Source organism: Kryptolebias marmoratus, linkage group LG17 (genome assembly GCF_001649575.2).
Source record: "Kryptolebias marmoratus isolate JLee-2015 linkage group LG17, ASM164957v2, whole genome shotgun sequence".
NCBI classification, from domain to species: domain Eukaryota; kingdom Metazoa; phylum Chordata; class Actinopteri; order Cyprinodontiformes; family Rivulidae; genus Kryptolebias; species Kryptolebias marmoratus.
This window is the reverse complement of record NC_051446.1, coordinates 15,178,024-15,193,859: the sequence shown is the minus strand read 5'-3', so window position 1 is coordinate 15,193,859 and position 15,836 is coordinate 15,178,024. Positions and strand designations below refer to the sequence as shown.

Here is a 15,836-nt window from a genome sequence, read left to right as displayed (position 1 = left end):
AAACATCCAAAGGAGAGAATGATCCAGTGGTTCACTAGGGGAAAAGAAAGTCCTGCAGATGAGGATTCATTAAAAACAAGTGAACACAGATCAGCCAACATCACCACTAACTGTTAAAGTTATATGTTGTTACAGCACAATATTCCTCTGAGGATGTTACATTTACATTTGAACCCATCATAACACTTTTGGAGAACAGTCGCCACCATCCCGACCCCAGACTGTTGGGCCCAAAGAGTCTCTTCCTAGCATCCTGGTACCAGAGCCTCCAGGACACCCTCAGATGTTATTTGTCTGAGCTCCGGCCAGCTGTCTTTGTCTCCTATTTCAGCAGTGAGGTCATTTAGAAACCCTCCCTCGTTATCCTTCCTCTCTAAGTTCATCTCAAGCACCCAAAAGCCGCCAGTGATCCGCATCCAATCCCCCCCGTCCTCCTTTTCTAAATCGAGGCATGCACTCACGCAGCTGTGGATCTAACTTTGTGAGAACAAACATTTCTCAGACTTTTCCCTTAACTTTCAGCTGCATCTTATTAACATCCTGGAATCTGCTCATGGTGGATGCGCAGTCTAATAGAATCAGTAATAGAAGTGCGCACAAACGTGCACACATTCTCAGACTTCTGTGACATCCCAAAGGACCTCATATATATATAAAGCTGAGTTGCCCCGCTGCTTGTTAGTCTTTGTCATCATTAGTGAACATCTTCCACTGCCCAGGTATGTGCTTCCATGTTCTTCTGTGTTCCTCATTTTCTGAGCCAAAGCCGATTCTCTTCTTGTGCTGAAATATTTGAAATATCTCACTATTTAGCAGATATTTTTTTTTAACATTATTGTGTACCTTCAGACATTTGAAGAGTCAATGCAATCAGCATGTTAAGAAGTGTTTAACATTGTTTATGGAGAGCAACACTTTAACCCTGTAGTCATACTGTAACTTGTCTTAAAAGACACATTTTAGGACAGTACAAAGCTCTGCTCTGATAGTTATACGGATCAACTATTAACACAGTGACTCATGTGAAGGGAGTTCATGCCTGCTGACAGTGCTGGATGTGGTTGCTAAATCTGTAATAACTTAAAACCCAAGGGGTTATTTAAATACTGTATCTTTGATCTTCAAATAAATAGAATAGAAAGTAAAAATAGCATTCAATGAACTCAGTCAAGGTAGAAAATTAATAATAATAATAATACATTTTCATGGGGGAATGTTGTGATATTCTCTTAATTTACATTACAATCCTGCACAATAAACACCAGACCTAGCAGTGGGTCAGAGAATGCTGATAAATGGGCTGTATGTCCTAGTTTTGGACATGATGATCATCAAACTGTCTGGTTTATTCCTGGACTCCTTGTCCATCTGTCCTGATGAGTGTGACTCCCTCAGCCAGTTTAGCCAACAGTGATGCAATGTGATAAATTCCTCTCCGAATCCTTCATCTGCCTTTGCTCTGTGACACTGTTTATTCAGACCCACATGCTCTGAGATCTTGGCTGAAAACTAACTCTGAGAGGATCTGAGAGCCTCTGGCGGCCTCAGCGCCTGATCCGTTGGTAAATACGCTCAAAGATCAGCAGTGGACTGTAATTAGTCTGCAATGAAATGATTGTTTTTTAACACTGACCTCAGCTCTGCAGATATTTAGGAAAGTTACTTGTTTACAGCTTATCTTGTTCTCCTTTCAGTCAAGTGAGGCAGCAGGTAGATTAAATAATAATAGAGGCTGGTGTTAATAGCAGAGACCTGCTTAATGTCTCCGTCCAAAATTCTTCTCTGTTAATCAAATTAAACATGAACGTTGGGACAGCTGGTCCCCCTCTCTTATCCTCAGTAACAAGATGCTCCGTTATCCCTCTGCTATTCCAAGCTCATTACCACCAAATGGCCTTTCTATTATTTTATTCTTCCACATGACTCATTTGTCTGCACTGAAAGTGGAGCTTTTTAATTAGAGTTTAATTAAAGCACCCGCTTGAATTGAACAGTGTGTTTTCTTCCACCTGTGAAAATGAACAACTCAGCTCTCAGTCAAGCAAATGTGAGAATAAGCTTCATTATCTTTTTGGTAAATAAAGTTAAACGCAATAACAGCAGGTTGATTTCTCCTTTTTCTGTCTCCCCCAGTGTGCATATATACATTTTTCAACATCACAATAAATTTAAAATCAATTTCAGTGTCTTTGTATCACATCTCTAGTGCTGAGCTGTTTGCTGCCCACTCTGTAAACCACCATCTGAGCCGATAACTTACCAAATTTGCTTCTATATCCAGCCTTTCTTTGGTCTTTTACATAAAATGTGCCATAAGGAAAAAACAAGTAACACTGCACAGACTGTTTAATGGGATTTTTATAGACATAACCATGTGAAGCAGTGACATACACAATGCCAAGCCATCATAAAATAATCTGAGTTACTAATATCAGAACTAATGAAACATTTAGTTTGGTAGAATCTTATTAGGTTAGACCAGAAGTGGCCTTTGAATGGTTTTACTAAAAAGGATTTAGAGCTCATGATCGCTTGCAGCTTAAAGAAACATCATCAAGTGTGTGAGCTCAAACACACTTCAAAAAACTAATCATTGTCAGTTTTATCTGATTTTAATGGCAAAGAAACCAAACAACTAAAAACATGAGAAAAAAAAACAATTGTCAGTCATTCCTAATTGTATATTTCTTTCTTTTTTCAGTGTAATCATGTCTTGTACAGAAGAACACGGGTAACTGACTACTGTCCAGCTTTGCACATTTCCAAAACCAGAGTCTATGAGTGTCTAACGAGTTCTTTTTATTCATTTTATTCAGAGGGCATCATGAAGGTAAGAAAAGAATTCATCCATTCAGTGAATCTGAGCTACATCTTTGTTCTTATCTTTACTGTGCCCTTCTGCAGATGAGGAGGAGGAGCAGGGAGAGGAAGGTGAGACTGGTGTTGTGTGGCTTATAAGGAATATGCTTTAGAAACAACACGTCATGACTGTTGTGGGATTTTCTGGTACTTAAATCGCAGCGAAACCAAATTATTATTATTTTTCTCTTCTCTTCTGCTCATCATATTAAAGAACGCCCCAGATACAAGTAAGATTTTACTAATAAATAAGGTGATTGAAGTGAAAATATACATATATGATATAAATATGTTTTTTTGTTATGTCTTCTTTTAGGCCGCTAGTCACACAGCTCGCTCCACCAAAAATCCCAGAGGGGGAGAGGGTTGACTTTGACGTGAGTTTCTTCAAGGCTGCTAACAATTACAACCATGTTAAGTCCTAAATGTGTCCATCTACTTGCCCCTGCTGTTAGGACATCCACAGAAAAAGGATGGAGAAAGATCTTCTGGAGCTACAGACTCTGATTGACGTCCACTTTGAGCAGAGGAAGAAGGAGGAAGAGGAGCTGATTGGGCTCAAAGAAAGAATTGTAAAATAATTTTTGTCTATATCATCTCCCCTGAAATGAACTCATCAGGCTATAGCAGCCACGTCGTATTTATTTATCTATTTTAATTTAGGAGAGACGGCGAGCAGAGCGAGCTGAGCAGCAGCGTGTGAGGGCTGAAAAAGAGCGTGACAGGCAGACACGAATTGCAGTAATTGACCATTAAATTATCCGTTCAGCTACCAGTACCTTAATGCAACACACAATGCTGGAGCCACTCAAAACTGTGTAGTAACTGACTGACTTCTTCAGGAGGAGAGACAAAGGAAAGAGGAAGAAGAAGCAAAGAAAAGGGCAGATGACGAGGCCAAGAAGAAGAAGGTGCTCTCCAACATGGGGGCTCATTTTGGAGGATTCCTTGCAAAGGTCAGTGGCGTTTGTCAACTTTATGCAGTAATGTGAGTCTTCTGATCTGACAGTGGACGTGTGTGTTTTCTGCAGGAAGAACAAAGACGAGGCAAAAAGCAAACAGCGAGGGAGATCAAGAAGAAAACTCTGGCAGAGAGGCGTAAACCACTGGCTACCGAGAACCTGAAGGAGGACAACCTGAGGTCAGTGAAAGCCTCATTATAGATGGATATTTTTAAAGAGTGTGTTTTTTTTTAACTGAGGTTAGGGTTTTAGAAATGTCAGCAGGGTAAGGACACTTGTGTGAACTCTGTGTTTTTCAGAGAGAAAGCCAAAGAAATGTGGCAGTGGATCTACCAACTAGAATCGGAGAAGTTTGACCTGACTGAGAAGATGAAAAAGCAGAAATACGAGGCAAGTTCTCCCTCTGAGAATATAGAAAGTTTGTGTTTTAAAAATAGCTCATTTTTGACATAAATTCTATGCACTGTTTTTCCAGATTAATGTCCTTCTGAACAGAATCCAGCATGCTCAGAAATTGTGAGTCAATCCGCTTGTTATGATAATCCATTCCATAAATCCTAAACCCCAACTTGCAAAGCGGCGCATGGTAAAGCTTTGACTATGCAAACATATCACTGATTAATGGCTGCAGCCTGTGCTCAGGAAGCATGTGCCGGTGCTTCTTAGCAGACAGGATGCACACGTCTGAGACATTTACATAACTAAATGGAGCAGAAAGTGAAACCGAAGTACTTCTCCTTTTGAAACCACAGTGAAAATGCCGGCCAGTGTTGTGAAATGCTGCTTGTAACTATCTGCTTGAAATCTTCTGTTGTCTTAATGCAGCAAAAAGGGCCACGGTAAAGGGAAGGTTGGAGGACGCTGGAAGTGAACCTCTCCATGCACAAAAGGAGTTACTAACTGACAAGAAGATGCTTCACGAGCTGTAGAATGTTGTTGCAGCAGTTTGTAGTGTTCAGTACTTCATCCGAGCGAGATTTGCTAGATTTCTGTGTGGCACTCACTGAAATTAGCATTTGTAGTTCTTAAAATGCATGCAATAATAAAATGACTGACAATTTAATCAGATTGGTTACAGCTGACATTTCATCGACTGACTTTTTCTCTGAGGAAAGAAAAACAATAAATTCTGTCTGCATATCATCCCAAGTCTCTTTCCTAAAGAAAACTTTCTAAAAAAGTATGAAGTTCATAAAAGGCAAAACCACTTCTGGAACATTTCTACGTTATACTAAGACATTTAGTGTCCTTGAAAAAACAAACAAACGAAATGCATACTGGTAACATGCCACTTGTCTTTAAAGCTCACAAAAGGAGTAAAGTGAACAGCTGTGATGAAATTAACCATCTTCACTTCTGCTGCACGAAAACTGCATGAACGTCACCACTGTTTCCTTCACGCCAGGGTTCAAATCCAGCCTCTAGAGCCATGCTTGCCACTTTTTTCGCAAAGCCCGCTTCTTGTTCTTTGTTGAGATCCAGAATGTGCCTGAAACACGCAAATGCATTTCAATGACAGGGCTGAACGACAAACATAATTAAATAAATGAAATACCGTGTGGCTAAATCTGGGCACATTTAAATATCTGATGCACAAACATAAGTGCAGAGCAGTCACACAGCAGTCGCTGTACGACTGGTGACTGTACAGTTGCCATGGTAACAAGCCATGTTACTATAAAAACCCTCACTTGGCCAACTCGACGACAAGCACAGCGTCTGGTGCTGCAATCTGTCTCATCACGGCGCCCAACTGGTGCACGCAGCTTCGCAGCAGACAGAGGGAGTCAGAAACACAGAAATGAAACGAGCTAGCATGTTAATATCTTTATTCTGCAGTCCAGGTGACAGGATGGAGGGGAAACCCCCCCATTTATTTTAGGATACGTATTTGCATTTAAGAAAGTGATATTGATGGTAACTCGGGCAAAGGTCTTACCTGGCAGAGAAGTAAATTGCTTGAAAGTAGTGAGAGTATTTCTGTTTGTCTGGCAGTTTGTGAAGTGAGTCCAAAGGAAGGAATGTTATAAAGACCCCATTTAGGTGCATCAAGTCTGGAGGGAATTAAAATAGTTCAGTGTTAAAACTATGTAGTCGTAGTGATTTGATAGCTTCAAGTGGATGCAAAGTGACACATTATTGACAGGGAAGCTTGAGAAGCAAGTTTCTTCCTAAATAAATATTTTAAAACATCCTGACTCAATAAATGATGCAACAAATTGCCTTCACCTGCAACTGTAGATGATGCCAGTTAGATTCTAATTTGGTGGAGAGCTGCTTACTTGTCACAAGCTAGCGTTAAAGTGTTTTACCATCAAAGCTGACAGACTTCTGCTCAGTCTGTGTGGACACCTTCTCAGCCTCTGAGTCGGACTGAGCAGCAGTGAGGCAGCCCCGTCTACTGGACAAGGACTGGAACAATCCTTGGACGTTGGCAAAGGAGATATCCTGAGCTGTCTGCAGATGTAAAGAGAGGAAAGGATGAACAAAACAGACATCAATGTATTCATCCGTATGCTCACAAATGACTTCAGTTGAATAATGGAAATGAAATAATAGGAAACTCCAACGTGAAGCGTAATAATTTACCTTGATGTGTTGCTCATTCTGTTTCTTTAGCAGGTTCCTGTCATCTGTTTCGATTCCAAAAGACAGATAAGGACTGGAAACAATGTCTCCCCAGTAGCCTCTAACTGCAACTTTGTCTCCTTTCTGACAACACACACACCCACACACACACACACATTTAAAATAAAGTTCTGTCACACTGAATAATTTACAATCAGTGCAGCAAAACAGATAATCACATACCTGGTTAAACACCCTTGTAGAAAGCAAAGTTGGATTTGTTATTTGGTAGACACCTTCCCTCATTTCAAACGCCAGTCCCTGCTCTCTCCATCGCACATATTGGTGTTTGTTAATGACGCCACACTGCAGCCACCCAAATCAGAAAGAGGTTTTATCCTTTAGGGCACACTGAAACACTGATGGTAAACCTCCAGTTCTACAAAAGAATAGTCATCTCTGTAGCTATCCTATAATGCTGAAACATTTGCAATTCACTGTGTTTTGGTAAACAAAAAGAAAAATTTAACTATACAAGAAAATTCTCAATTACCCCATTTGTATGCAGCTTCATTGTAAGATCCCAGTCAAAACAGCCCTTCCTGGAGTCATAACGAGTACCGAGATGCTGCCTGATGCGATAATCCCAGACTTTGGACATCCTGATGGGAGCAGGACGCTCAGATGAAGAAGACTGGATCCACAAGTTGAATATCCTGGCTAGTTCATCTCGCTCCTTGAACTATAAAAAGACCCAGACAATGTAACGATCACACTTTGTCTGATTTTGTGAGGCTCTTGGACAGCAGAATTTTGCTGTTTATTAATGTTACCTCAAATTTAGTTTCATATGGGTGTAACTGAGCAGGCCTCTGCTGTATGGACAAGTTTATCCATATAAACTCTTAACTGAGACACAGAACAGAAAGCTTTCACCTTGAGAAGAGTTGTATTGAGACAGGCATGCCTGGCAGCCTCCAGTGTTTCAGTAACAGACAGAGAAAGCTGTGATGCGGCTCGTTGCAGAGTTTCTTCTGTCTGACTGCGGATTTCACTGTTTCCAAAAACCTCCAGAAAAACTTCTGTCTTCTCTGAAAAGAGTGAAAAATAAATAAAAGTTTATTTTATACATCTTTATACATCTGGCTTTTATATAATTAATAGCTGATCAAAATTCCACGCACCATTAATTCCCATGTATTCGTGGGGCACAAGAGCTAAATAAAGGAGCAGCAGCTGCCTAGCCACCACCTCCATGCTGTTTTCTATCACCCATATCTGCAGTAAAGCAAAACAGAAGGCACTTGTGACTCATAGTAACCTTACTCCTCTGTTCTAAATGATAACAGGTCAGTTTAAGAGATTAGGGCTCACATGAAGGCTTTGTTTATCGTGCAAACCAGCAATAGTCTTCAAAATATGTCTTGGATCAGCACTTCCAACCACTAAGACGTTGATTTCTCCCTCAAACCTCCCAGGACCTAGACACAGATAGACAAAGCATAAAGTAATGTCATACACTAGCTTTAAAATTGGGCCTAATTTAAAAATAGACAATTTATAATTTTGTCCAATCTGGACTGCATGGTTAAATCAATGAGCCTTTACAACTGTTTCAGTTTCAAAACATATTACAACTTTTCTTCCCTGTTTATGAAAAACTATTATTGACTATGAATATAAAGCAATAGATTGTTTTGGTACTGGTATCAAATTAGGGCATGGCATCAACACTATTATCAGGAACTTTTTAGAGCTGCCAGTTCTTAGTATTTCTCATGGTGTGTTATTTGATAATAAGAATTTAGTGCAGTGTGTAATAACAGGGTACAGCTATGAGTCAGTTGCTGTTTTAGTTTCAGCAAGAAGTTCAATTTGACTTTAATGCTGAACTGAAGTTCAACAACAAATACAGGTAAGTTAACTGATCATTGTTGAGTATTTTAATGCATACTATTTAGTGACAGTTTATTTTTATTGCTTATTTATTATATTATCTACTAATGTAACATAAACCTACAGAAAGACTATTCTGTAAACTCTTGAATTCATAATATGACCTTGTTTTTCACTTTTAAAATTACAATGCAAAGGAATCATAATACAGATAAATAGATGTTTTTATCCAGCATGGTCTTCAGTAGTGTTTTAGTGTTATATTGTTTTATATATATTGTTTAGATTACGCCATTTAAAGTAATTTAAAACATGTTCAAAAAAAGAAAGAAAAGAAAAGAAAAAATACTGAAGAACTACATCATGTAACATTATGTTACACGTCATTGCACGTGCTTAGCTACACAACTCCCTCGTACCCGCGAGGCTCTCACCCAGACAGAGCAGATCTTGGGCCGGACTGAACCCCCACCAGGTGATGCAACCTGCACCCTCTGACGTCCGTCCAGCACTCATCTTGTAATGCCACCTGAAAAAAGGTTTGAACAAAGTTATAATTGTTTTGTTTACATGACGGCTAAAACAAACAAACAAACCAAACACGGTTCCTGTCGACAATAGCTTACACTGAATGTTAAATAAAGCTAACCGTAAGCTAATAAACAATTATGCTAGCTTATAAATAGCTAGTGTTCAGAGACGGCAGACTGTCTCCAGAGACAACATGCTAATAAATATCTGTCCTAAACTTCAACGAGATATTATCATTCTGGGTAAGGTTTGAAAACTTACCCTACAAGAAGAACCAAGAAAAGTTTATAGGAAAATTCCGAACAGAAAGTTTGAGTTCTGTTGCTAGGCAACGATGTGAAAGCGGTGTGGACATGCGCAGTCTGTCACCGGAAATGCGGCAAGAACCAAATTACATTCATTTGGGCTGAATTAGAACATTTATTTGAATTATTTTGTGGAACCAAAGTTAAGTTACAGGAAAAACACATTTTTTTTAAAATGCAAGAAAAGACACGGAATAAAAAAAAAAAACACATGCTTTTATTCTTTCTGAACATAATTTAAAAAATATATTCATAAATCTAGTTGTCTAATAAGAAACTATCATAACTTAACTCAAGTTTTGAATAAAGCTGTAAAGCCACATGTGTAATGTTTTATTTTAATTGTATGTATATCCCTCTTATGTCACATTACGTGTTTATTTTCTTCTTTAATGTTACAATATTGTATAATTGTTTGACATAAATATGTGCACAATACTGGAATCAAGATTAAAGAGAGAAAAAAAGAATAGCAGCTGCATAAACTTGTTACATATCATACTGTATTTAATTTAACTAAACATAAATGTAAAGGAAGCAGTGATGTGAAACTGTCTTTTGTAAGTTTATTTGCATTGTACAAGACTGTCACACAAAAACACAACAAAATGAACAATGTATGCTCACATTTTGACTTTTAAGAGTAGGGAAAGCACCAGCGTATTCATGAGTGCTGTGTTACATTCAGAGGAAGTTCTGCTCATTGGCATTTTTACTAACAACCAGCCACAGCTGAAGAAATGGAATGCATCCCATGTTAATAAAATCTGTGCTTTCCTCCTTCCAGTCAAAATATCAGCTGCGAGTTAGGCCTGTTGTAGCATTTTTAATATTACATGAGAGCCAACAAACATATTGCAGTGGAAAATCTGTAAATCATTATTTTATACAAAAGGAGCTTAAAACAGATACACATCAACAAATGATCGTTTTCCAAGTATATCAATCCAGAAGCATGATGGTTGATAGTATTTAGTAGATAAGGAATAGGGGATACCAAGCCAGTTTTCTCTGTATGTTACACAGGTACAAATACACACAAAATATAGACGAGTGTCGATAATAATCATAAAAATAAACTGAATCAGAAATAGTTCTGTTCTGAGAAAACAGGTCCCTAAGATGACAGTGTCACTAACCAAATGATGTTGCATACAACATAAATATTGAAAAAAACACAACAAGTACAAGTAGTTTTATTTGTGTTTTTATATACCAATGAAAAATATACAATGAAATATCCAGTTTAATACCAAATAATTTCACAGCAGCATTTTTTTTTGTCTTTGAGGTGCGACTCCTAACGAGGTTTTGCTTTGAGCGCTGCATCAACCTCTTCTTCCGGCATGAGAGTGTGCCACTGAGCTACTGGGCGTCTGGGATTTGCAAGCATATCAGACCAGTGGCGCAGGCCCACACCTGTAGCTCCGTAACCCATAAAGGTCTTTCCAATGGGGTCGTTGCTCCCAAGTTTGTCATAGTCGTAAACTGTGATGACAACCTGCACTTTCTGGAAAACGAAAACGCAACATTATCAGGATATATTCTTTGATATATAAAAAAATTATATATATTTTTTGGTTCATATTATGACATAAAGCTTACCTGTATTTGCTCAAAGGGGACTTCAAAGCTGAAGCTCTCATTAAAGTAAGGATTGAGTGTGTTTTTCTTGACTGTTGTCTTCTTCTTCTTTATCCGCTTTCCATTTTGTTGCAGAACAATTTTCACATATGGGTCTGAAAGATAAGGGTGTTAGATTTTTTTTGTGGCTTTTCCAGTTCCATTTGAGGTTTTAGTATGTGTTTTTATTTATTATTACCAAGCAAATATGAGACAGAATATTGATAGTGGACAATATGTAGAAACTTGATTACCTGACAAGCCACCAACATCCATTTTCTTAAGATTTTTTGCCTCCATGATGTTAACTGTCAGTTTTCCAGCAGTGGGAACATAGCGCAAGGAAATGCAAATATCTCCCAGTTTTTCCTGCACAAAGAAAATTTTTGTGAACATTTTTTGCAAAGCAACTTTAAAGACATTAATGAAAATGTTGATTATTCTATTGTTTTTACTTTTATTATTAATAGCATAGTTTGGTATTTCGTAAACTATAACTATAACCAGTTTGAATGAGGTACTAATGCAAACATAGTACTAATCTCTAAATGTTTTACATTAAACATTTATATAATAAAGAATATTTTTCAGTGCAAACATTTATCTGAAGTTTACAATAATGCTCAAGGAGAGACAGTAAACCTTACCTCCTCCTTCTCACTACTTTCCAAGTCCCTCCATTGATGAATTGGTTGGCCCAGATCAATACTGTTCATGGGAATCTTTATGTCGCCAATCATGTCGTGCTTGGAGAAACGATCAAAGTCAAAAACCTGCAGCACCAAAGTTTTCCCACCCAACTCTGCATATGGAATCTGAAAAGAGAGGTCATTGTTGGATTTAGATGTAAAATAGGAAAATGGAGATGTTTTGTTTACATGCAGCAAAGCATGCAATAAATTCTACTACATTACTCATAAAGAAAAACAAGTACTGTGTGTAAGAACCCTACAAGACCAGCACATAAAGACAAAAACAAGCAACAAGAGGACAAAGGGATGTAAGACGTGAAGCACCTTGAAGATGAATGTCTCATTGAAAACAGGGCACAGGTTTTTGCGTTGAACCTTGGTCTCATATTTCTTTTTTTTGTCTGGCAACAGGAAAACTTTGACGTAGGGGTCTGATGTTCCCCCCATGTCCATAGCAGCGAGGTCCTGAGCCTGAAGGATGCCTACAATGAGCTTAGGAAGAAAGACAAAGTGACAGGTAGGGTTTATTTTATTTTCTTAGAACAGTCTACTGTATATTCTAATCAATAATAAGAATGCCTTTGATAAAATTGTTGATGTTTATATGCAGGACTGACCTGGGAATCAGTGAAGTTATAGTCCAAAGAGAACTCCAGTCTACCCAACTTCTCCTGTTCTTTCTCCTCCTGCTGCCCTTCCTTTTTCACCTCCCCCTCCTACAAGAATAAGTATCTCACGTTGAAAACTCATCTTAAAGCTCTCAATCAGGTAAGACCGTAAGTGACAGCTCACCTTCTCTCCAATCTCTCCTTCACCTTCTTTTTCTTTTCTGCGTCGGCCTGCCTTTCTTTCCCTCACTTTCTTTGGCTTTTTCTTTTTCCCGAAGCATTTCTTGAAAACACAGAAGATGAAGCACGCCACTAAAACCAGGACCAACACAACAATGGCTGCCACTGCCCACATGGGAACTGCAAAGGAGATGTAAATTAGTACACCCACCACATACCTTATATATTAACTCATCATGTCAGAAAGGGCCAAACATCTAATCACTTGATTCCCTTTATTTTCACAGTAATAACAGCCGCTTCTTGGTTTTTGTGTCTCAAATTAATGTTTTCAACAAACAGAGAAGAAGTCCAGTTGCCTTGTTTTTAAAATCTTGGAATTTTGAGAGAGTAATCAGCATGAGGATGATTTCAAAAGATTTTATGGTTTTTCTAAAATAGTAAAATTGTTGACTGGAAACTTCCATCTCAGCTTTACTTATCTGGGACAGTTTGCTGAGCATGTGTTTGGTCAGTTAACACCCATCTCCACAATCAGATAATAACACTCTTCTAACTGGGAGTGGCCCAGTTTACCCACAGCTACCAGCAATGTCTCAGCAGCAGAGGTTCCTCATTAAGAGCTTCACCTCAGTCATTATAAGCTTTTCATTTCCACAAAACTGGTTGTTATTCCCGTTTTTCATTCTCATTTTTTCAGGTGAAGTGGTTAAAGTGGTTTATAGAAAAACACAAACTGAAATCTGCATGCCAATAAAATTACTATTTAGATCAGTGGTTCTCAAACGTTTCTGAACGATTACCACTTCAGAAAATACTGAGCTCTCCAAGTCCCTTCTTTTATAGCAATCTACCACTCTTCTTGAACGTGTAAATCTAACCTAAAAACCAAACCAAATTCTTTATTTTAAGCTTTAACCATTCAACAAACCCAACGACACACAAGTTTAATATTGCAATGATTATATCAAATTGCGATAAACCCATATTTTTCTTACTCCTCACTTTATCTGCTTTCATCTAAACCAGGTGTGGGCATCAAGGGCACTTAGAGTTCATTGGATTGACAAAAAATATTATTTGCATGCAGAACATGAATGCATAGTACTAGAAATATAATGGTCTATGATTTATTGCAGTCCAAGCAGACCTTTACAATACTGATATGATGTTGATATTGCGATAAATTTGTGATATATTGTGCAATCCTGATTCAAAACTTAAATTTCTGTGAAGGAAATTTTCCCTCTAATCCCTCTAATTCAGCTGAGTTTTACCAAACAATATATATATTTTGCTGATAAAATTATGTAATGATATTGATTGTTATGATATTGTATGTAATGATATAATTTTAACATTTTATGTCAACAAGTACATAATATGATTTAGTTAAATATGTTGGAAGATCTACAGATATCTTACTTGGCAGATGACCCAGTTCATTCATGAACTTCTCCTTCATGTGGTTGTAGTCGTGGCCCGGGTGGTGTTCTGTATGTGAGTGCTCATGGTGGTGCTCTGGATGAGTGTGTTCGTGATGACTGTGCTCATGGTGAGCCGACTCCGTTGTTTCCTCAGATTCTGGTTCGGACGGCTCAGCAGCCCTTCGAAGTCGGACCCCATCACTGACCAGCCTCATTTCAGCTGTCAAAACACCAGAATCAGTCAGTGCAGTCAGTCATCTTGTGTCAGTCTGTTAATGCTCTCCGTCTAGTTGGCTCATTCAGGGAGTGACAACACATTTTTACATGTATGCTGTGTAATCCCTCTGATCATGCGTTGCTGTACAGCGCAGGAGCGTAGGACATCCCTAAGCCAGATGCTCAACATGGCTGACCTTAATCCTTCTGTTATGCTCATACTCTCTGTCATCTCCTCCATCCCATAACCCACACTTTCCCTCCCACGTTCACCTCAGCCCCATTTTACTCTCATCATGGTCTCTGCTACAGACTGGATTAAACTCGAGCACTCCAATATTAATCCAGAATCACAGCTGCAAAAAAAAGAAGTTTGTTTCTTCCTTTTAATATTCTGCAGTCACCTTTTTTCACCCTGTTAACCCTTCTCAAAGACATCTCTGCAATGATGTATGCTTATGGGTTTTTTTTTTCTGAAGAAATATCAGAGAACTACATACAGAATGTTTATGTAGATTCTCAGAGTTTAAAATAAGGCAGATTTATTTTTTCAATTGAAATAGCTCCATGGATGACAATTGAAATGTTTTCAGCTAACAGAAAAAAAGTCCAGTTGCCTTTTTTATAACTTAAATTACATCCAGAATTTAGAGAAACATTATACATTTTATTTGGTCTTTTAATGAATATGTCACCCCATACTGAAATCATTAACAGCAAATAACAAGTTTAACTATATTTAACAATATACAGTATATAAAAGGGAATTTTTATGATACTCATACTAAAAATTCAGCTTGTCATTAAACAACACAGTTTTGTAACATTGACATTTCAGCGTCACAAACTACCTAAAAAACAAACATCAAAAGCAAAATGTGAATTGATACTCAAAAACAAAGACACTTACCAGTAATGTTCAATCTTTTTCTAATGGTAAATAACTACATAGTAATAAAAGATGCTAACAAACATGTTAAAAATTATTACATTTCTGACAATAATCGGTCAGTTTTGTTCACATTAATGATAAACAAAGTATTAAATAAACCATTAGCAAGTTAAATCATTCTATTGCATGGGTTTGTGCAGAAATTTATTCCAAAATAATTGCAAAGTAGTTTTTCCCTCACGATTCCTTTTTTTTTTTTATCCTGACAAAACATTTAGAATTGCACTTAGTATTCATCCTACCTGTTGATGGTTTTCCCTAATTCCCTGTTTATAAGAGCTCGTGGAGGGCCTTTTAGAGTTAGTTTCTTGGCTCGTTGGAGCTCACACACACCTATCAGCCCTTTTAGTACGCTGCTGTCTCCGACTGGCAGCCTTCCTGAAACCCTGTGCATCAAAGCTCTGGCAAATCACTAGAGCAGTGTTATCGTTTAATCCCCCCCCTACCCCCTCCTGATATTAGAGGGCTGACAACACATCTTCAAGTCTTACTGAAGAGAAATTAAGCCTGAAGGCACCTTTTGTTTTAGTGTTGCACTGTTTTGAACTCAAATTTAATTTAAGGTGCTCCCTTGTTTAAGGGGGAAACTGACTGGTTTTCAGAGCAGAAGGGGTCATGCTTAGATTGAAGAGCTTGTGTAGTGCCCTAGTCACTAATCCCTTCAACATAGCTGTACTGTCAATCCACCAACAACTTTGAGTAGTCCCTCCATCATCCCCTGGCTTAGTTTTATTGTACAGTACTACACACTTATAGCACTGACGAGTAATCTTTGAACATGCTGTGTTTACACTGCTGCATTGAGTTAGCAGGGTGGTAAACATGCAACTACAGAAAAGGAAAAAAAAAAAAAAAAAGTTCAAAATATAGTAAAGATAACTTTCATTTTAGTAAGTGTGTGGAAGAGCCTCCATAAATAATGCTTGTCTCTACATTCAACCAAAAAATGAAAACTGAGGTTTGTATATTCTTTATCAACTAGCAAAATTACCTCAAAATCAAATCTATGAGGAAAAA

General features: G+C 38.0%; 3 protein-coding genes and 1 long non-coding RNA gene across 5 annotated transcripts; 2 read left to right on the top strand and 2 right to left on the bottom strand.

Annotated features, from left to right (window-relative positions):
- The first annotated feature begins 451 nt into the window (after positions 1–451).
- On the top strand, positions 452–4,788 carry LOC108237063 (troponin T, slow skeletal muscle). Its single transcript, XM_017418247.3, has 13 exons — positions 452–719; positions 2,702–2,731; positions 2,817–2,830; positions 2,905–2,931; positions 3,074–3,089; positions 3,176–3,236; positions 3,315–3,431; positions 3,523–3,600; positions 3,702–3,815; positions 3,891–4,000; positions 4,121–4,211; positions 4,297–4,337; positions 4,647–4,788. The coding sequence occupies exons 2-13, from the start codon at positions 2,709–2,711 to the stop codon at positions 4,690–4,692; spliced, it is 738 nt and encodes a 245-aa protein (XP_017273736.1). The 5' UTR covers positions 452–719; positions 2,702–2,708; the 3' UTR covers positions 4,693–4,788.
- Positions 4,789–4,960: 172 nt separating this feature from the next.
- On the bottom strand, positions 4,961–9,163 carry LOC108237062 (dynein assembly factor 3, axonemal). Of its 2 annotated transcripts, XM_017418245.3 has the most exons (12): positions 9,078–9,163; positions 8,720–8,814; positions 7,764–7,870; positions 7,574–7,667; positions 7,326–7,480; positions 6,943–7,131; positions 6,633–6,755; positions 6,411–6,533; positions 6,134–6,278; positions 5,761–5,875; positions 5,513–5,587; positions 4,961–5,310 (listed from the first exon to the last, which is right to left on the bottom strand). In XM_017418245.3, the coding sequence occupies exons 2-12, from the start codon at positions 8,799–8,801 to the stop codon at positions 5,172–5,174; spliced, it is 1,347 nt and encodes a 448-aa protein (XP_017273734.1). In that variant the 5' UTR covers positions 8,802–8,814; positions 9,078–9,163; the 3' UTR covers positions 4,961–5,171. The 2 variants fall into 2 exon arrangements, with proteins under 2 accessions (XP_017273734.1, XP_017273733.1); XM_017418244.2 differs by lacking the exon at positions 9,078–9,163 and having other exon boundaries at positions 8,705–8,819.
- On the top strand, positions 8,716–13,643 carry LOC108237263. Its single transcript, XR_001808626.3, has 4 exons — positions 8,716–8,824; positions 11,848–11,953; positions 12,047–12,204; positions 12,323–13,643. It is a non-coding gene; the product is annotated as an uncharacterized LOC108237263 (long non-coding RNA).
- LOC108237260 (synaptotagmin-1) lies at positions 9,674–15,777 on the bottom strand. Its single transcript, XM_017418576.3, has 9 exons — positions 15,062–15,777; positions 13,650–13,871; positions 12,229–12,404; positions 12,054–12,152; positions 11,761–11,928; positions 11,392–11,559; positions 10,999–11,113; positions 10,727–10,860; positions 9,674–10,631 (listed from the first exon to the last, which is right to left on the bottom strand). Exons 2-9 carry the CDS (start codon positions 13,864–13,866, stop codon positions 10,422–10,424), a joined length of 1,287 nt encoding a protein of 428 aa, XP_017274065.1. The 5' UTR covers positions 13,867–13,871; positions 15,062–15,777; the 3' UTR covers positions 9,674–10,421.
- Between the last annotated feature and the right edge of the window lie 59 nt (positions 15,778–15,836).